Genomic DNA, 5,075 nt, shown 5'->3' with positions numbered 1-5,075 from the left:
ATATATACATTAATTATAATTAATTAATATATATGTTGAATGTATATAAGTAGTACCCAATTGCCTAATGCCTAGTGCAACATGAAAGACGGTCCAACATAAATTTCCTTGTTAAAGAGTGTTTTGTTCCTTGATATGAGATTTTTCAGCATGATTTCGGATTTAATCAAATTTTAATGCAGATATAAAAGACAGGTAAAAAAAACTATAAAAAAAGAAGAAGAAAGGCAGCCCAAATTGGATGTATAGTCACGTGGACATTCTCTATAAAAGGTTCAAAACAACGTTGAAGTCATAAGAAAGCCGTGAAAGGCGTCACAAGTCAAATTCACATTACGTTAGCAACTGAAAATATGAATGAGTAGATGAGAACAATAATTGGCCGTTGAGGTTGGCCAGCTGCCAGCACATACTCTTATCAGCTCTGACCAATTACATTACATTATGTATTTACAATTAGAAACAAATTAAACGAAAATGTATACTTATTATTAATACGCGAATTAGTAGACACATACATTTATCGAATTGATATAAATATGACTTGTTGATCAGATTATCCTCTTAATACAATTGGATAAATATGTCCAGTTGTCCACCAAGTGGATCTGAAGGAGCAACCAAAGACAAATTATATAACTACAAATAAATCTTCTTGGAAAAATAACCTCCTCTCATTATCAAAGTCAAACACTCTCTAGTTCTTGACGTTATCGTTAGTATTGAGCGAAATTAAATAATTAGGACTCCCATAGAATAAGAAAATTTCTTACAGGATAAACCTGTAACATTTCCAAGAAAATATTTGCCCACTAAACAAGACAATCATTGTTATCTTCGCAGTTTCACATTTAATAGGCACTACTACACTTCCACAAAAACCGGCTCACACACTTCCATCCTAGTCTGACTTTTCCTTCTTCACTAGTTTTCCTTAAAACACTCCATTTTTATACACACACAGTTCTCTTTTCAAATTTTTCTGATTCATTCTACAACAGAAAAATTTAAAAAAACAAGAATGTCTAATGAAGAGGTGTTTATTGGAGCCATTGATCAAGGAACCACAAGTACTAGATTCATCATCTATGATCGTTTGGCTCGTGCTGTTGGATCTCACCAAGTTGAATTCACTCAGTTTTACCCACAAGCAGGGTAATCATTAATCACTAATCACTTATCCTATGCATTAAAGATTTAATATTTTTTTTTTCAATTTTGATCATTGGGTTTATCATTAATCACTAATCACTCACCCTTGGATTTAATTTGCATTAAAGATTTAATCTTTTTTCAATTTTGATCATTGGGTATATCATTAATCACTAATCACTCATCTTTTGCTTTTATTTTCATTAAAGATTTAATGTTTTTTCAATTTTGATCATTGGGTATATCATTAATGACTAGTCACTCATCTTTTGCTTTTCTTTTCATTAAAGATTTGATCTTTTTTCAATTTTGATCATTGGGGATATCATTAATGACTAATCACTCATCTTTTTGCTTTTCTTTTCATTAAAGATTTAATCTTTTTTCAATTTTGATCATTGGGTTTCTTGATTTTTATGCATCTATGTTGTAGATGGGTTGAACATGACCCGATGGAAATTATTGAGAGTGTAAGGATCTGTATGGCAAAGGCTCTTGATAAAGCTACTGCTGATGGACACAATGTGGATAGTGGGCTCAAAGCTATTGGGCTGACAAATCAGAGAGAGACTACTGTTGTATGGAGCAAATCCACTGGCCTTCCTCTTTACAATGCTATTGTTTGGATGGATGTCCGTACCAGTTCTATTTGCAGGTCTTTTATCAATCTCCACTTTTTTGGTTCTTGATTTTGAATTCTGTTTTTGGTCATTATCAGTGTCTGTTTGTTTTTCCTCTAATATATACATATGTATGTAAAGTATATCTATTTTGTCCCAAAAAGACACAGTATTGAGTAGTATAATGAAAAATTAACCATTAGCAGTTTCAATAAAGCCATGTTTCCTTTTTTTTTTTTTGTGGTCAATCACTCAAATGGTCATTCAACTATCTGAAATACGACAAATGGTCGTAATACTAGTAAAAAATGACAAAGGTTGATAATTTAGAGGGTAAAATAGGTATTTGGACGGTTGAAAGACCTTCTAAGTGATATATGCATAGCTAAGTGTCTTTTCAGTTACGAACAAAAGAATCATGACCTTACTAGGTAACTTTGGATAGTTGACTGACCATTTGAGTAATGGATACAGTTTGGGAGTGATGGTTGTTCAGTCACACTTTTCTATAACAGTAAAGTTTTTTGGAATCGATTTTTCATGGTGTTTGTATTGTATATTCTCTATCACATCATTTATCTATAGCATCCAAAAAGTGTCCGGACAAAAGATGCTGTTAATGAGAGGTTTGACGGTAGCAGTTTCTTGTGTACATAATCACGCATATACTTTTTTAAGCAGTGTATTTCTTCTGAATTAGGGGGTATACCCACGAAATTGTAGAGTACTTTTGTTTATTTTCTTGGAGCTAACTATGGCGTGATAATTTAAGGTTGAGGTTCCTTTTTTTGTATGTTAATTGGGAAATGAGTCTCCAAGGTTGTCTGCATTCTCATTGATCACTCTTTTGGAGTTTTCCTTCCAACCCTTGAGGTTTTAACTAATTGTGTTTGTTACTGTTAAATCCAAAGCATATTGACTTTTGTATCAATAATTTGTCTGGTATCAGAAAATTGGAGAAAGAATTGCCAGGGGGACGGACTCATTTTGTTGAGAGTTGTGGTTTGCCTATAAGCACTTATTTCAGTGCATTAAAGCTGCTGTGGCTGTTGGATAACGTGGAAGGGTTAAACGAAGCTGTTAAAAAAGGGGATGCCGTGTTTGGAACTATTGACACCTGGTTAATTTGGAACCTAACAGGAGGTGTGGATAATGGTTTACATGTCACTGATATCTCCAATGCATCGAGAACTATGCTGATGAATCTTAAGACCCTTGACTGGGATAAATCCACACTTGATACATTAGGAATTCCTGCAAAGATGCTGCCCAAAATTATTAGCAATTCTGAGATTATTGGAAACATTGCTAAAGGATGGCCAATCACAGGGATCCCTATCTCGGGATGTCTTGGTGATCAGCATGCAGCCATGGTGGGCCAATCTTGTAAAAAAGGTGAGGCTAAAAGCACATATGGAACGGGAGCTTTCATACTTCTGAACACCGGTGAAGAGGTTATTAAGTCAAACCACGGACTGCTAAGTACAGTAGCTTATAAGCTAGGGCCAAAAGCACCTGTTAATTATGCTTTAGAAGGCTCTATCGCCATTGCTGGTGCTGCGGTTCAGTGGCTTAGAGACAGTCTAGGCATTATCAGCAGTGCTAGTGAAATCGAGGAGTTGGCAAATAAAGTTACCTCTACTGGAGGAGTGTATTTCGTTCCAGCATTTAATGGATTGTTTGCTCCATGGTGGCGTGATGATGCTCGCGGGATTTGTATTGGTATAACTAGATTTACCAACAAGTCTCACATTGCTCGGGCTGTACTTGAAAGCATGTGTTTTCAGGTAAAAGATGTGCTTGATTCCATGCACAAGGATGCTGGAAAGAAAGGCGAAGCTAAGAGTGAGGGGGGTGAATTCTTACTCCGTGTGGATGGTGGTGCTACAGTCAACAACCTTTTGATGCAAATTCAGGTTTGATTTACTTTTCGTCTTTCATGCATTATTCTTCTTCTGCAGCCCCTTCACATGTTTGCAGTGGCTTTTGTAGTAGAATAAAGTACTGTAATTCTTACTGAAAATTTTAAACTGGATAAAGTGTTTAGATTCAGTTAACTCTAGTACATTATTTCCTTGAAGTCATCTGGTATATTTATAGGATAAAGTGAATCTCTGACTATTTATTTGGTCCTTTGTGTCTGGGTACAATATCGAGCTCCCCATGCATCTAGAAATAATGCCTGCTGGCATAATTATCGACAAAGTTCCATTAAACAGCACACCCCCACAGCCCCTTTCAGGGAAGTAATGATTGCACACCCTATTTTGCGTCTTCTATCTTTGTTTTTTTTCCAATAGATTGACCTTTCTGTACATGTTTAAACAACGGCTGATTTCCTTTGGAAAGCCATGGATTAATTTTGTATTTTACATAATGTAGGCTGACTTGTTGGGTAGTCCTGTTGTAAGACCAGCTGATATAGAAACAACAGCTCTTGGGGCAGCCTACGCTGCTGGATTAGCTGTTGGAGTCTACACGGAGGATGAGATATTTGCTTCTGGGGAAAAGATGAAGAAAGCGTCAATATTCAAACCTGTGTTAGAAGAAGAATTGAGGAAAAAGAAGGTGGATTCTTGGTGCAGAGCTGTTTCAAGATCGTTTGACCTGGCTGATCTAGCTCTATAATTCACTCTGATCGAACTCTTGAAGTACTACCTTCATATAATTGATGTTTTAGGTTCTTTTCCTTCTTTTCAAATACGAGTGATGCTTGATTTTAATAAATGCCCTTGGAGATAGCTGTGAATCCCTCATATACATAATGTTTTCTTTATTTCTTTCTAATGTATTTAACCGGTAGCCAACATATGGGATAAAGGGATAGAAAAATAAGGTTAGCCATTTGTAAATTGTTACAACATGAATCATTTCCTGCTTGTTCCGTTCATCATGTTATAAGAAATGTTTCCTTTGTGATGATAGTTACTATTGTATGTCTCAATTTTCATTGCATACAAACTACAAAGGACTCTTTTAGCATTAACTGATCCTTCTCTTTATGGCTTATGGCAAGATAGACAGCATAAGCATATAGCTAGCATTTAGAACTTCAGATAAAATTTACTGGTAGAAGTAAAAAGACCAACTGTATAACGACAGAGTTTTCTTTCAAGTGATAAGCCGTTATATCAGCTAGGAACAAAAACTTACCCCCTCCGTCACAAGATTCAAAACAGTGAGATAACCTTTTCTTTTACCCCCATTTCTCCAAATTCCTGCAACGTGGGAATAAAGTACTCGAATGGTAGCAAGTTGTAACCATTTAAAGAAAGTGGTTTCAGTTCTTCTCTTTGTCCTTTC

At 35.6% G+C, this 5,075-nt stretch overlaps 1 protein-coding gene across 1 annotated transcript; it reads left to right on the top strand.

Moving 5' to 3' along the window:
- Positions 1 to 686: 686 nt before the first annotated feature.
- On the top strand, positions 687 to 4,696 carry LOC132055595 (glycerol kinase). Its single transcript, XM_059447502.1, has 4 exons — positions 687 to 1,155; positions 1,586 to 1,807; positions 2,722 to 3,688; positions 4,155 to 4,696. Exons 1-4 carry the CDS (start codon positions 1,022 to 1,024, stop codon positions 4,398 to 4,400), a joined length of 1,569 nt encoding a protein of 522 aa, XP_059303485.1. The 5' UTR covers positions 687 to 1,021; the 3' UTR covers positions 4,401 to 4,696.
- Positions 4,697 to 5,075: the final 379 nt, after the last annotated feature.

The sequence above is a fragment of the Lycium ferocissimum genome, chromosome 5, assembly GCF_029784015.1.
Source record: "Lycium ferocissimum isolate CSIRO_LF1 chromosome 5, AGI_CSIRO_Lferr_CH_V1, whole genome shotgun sequence".
In the NCBI taxonomy this organism is placed as follows: Eukaryota; Viridiplantae; Streptophyta; class Magnoliopsida; order Solanales; family Solanaceae; genus Lycium; species Lycium ferocissimum.
This window is presented reverse-complemented; position numbering and strand designations above follow the sequence as displayed.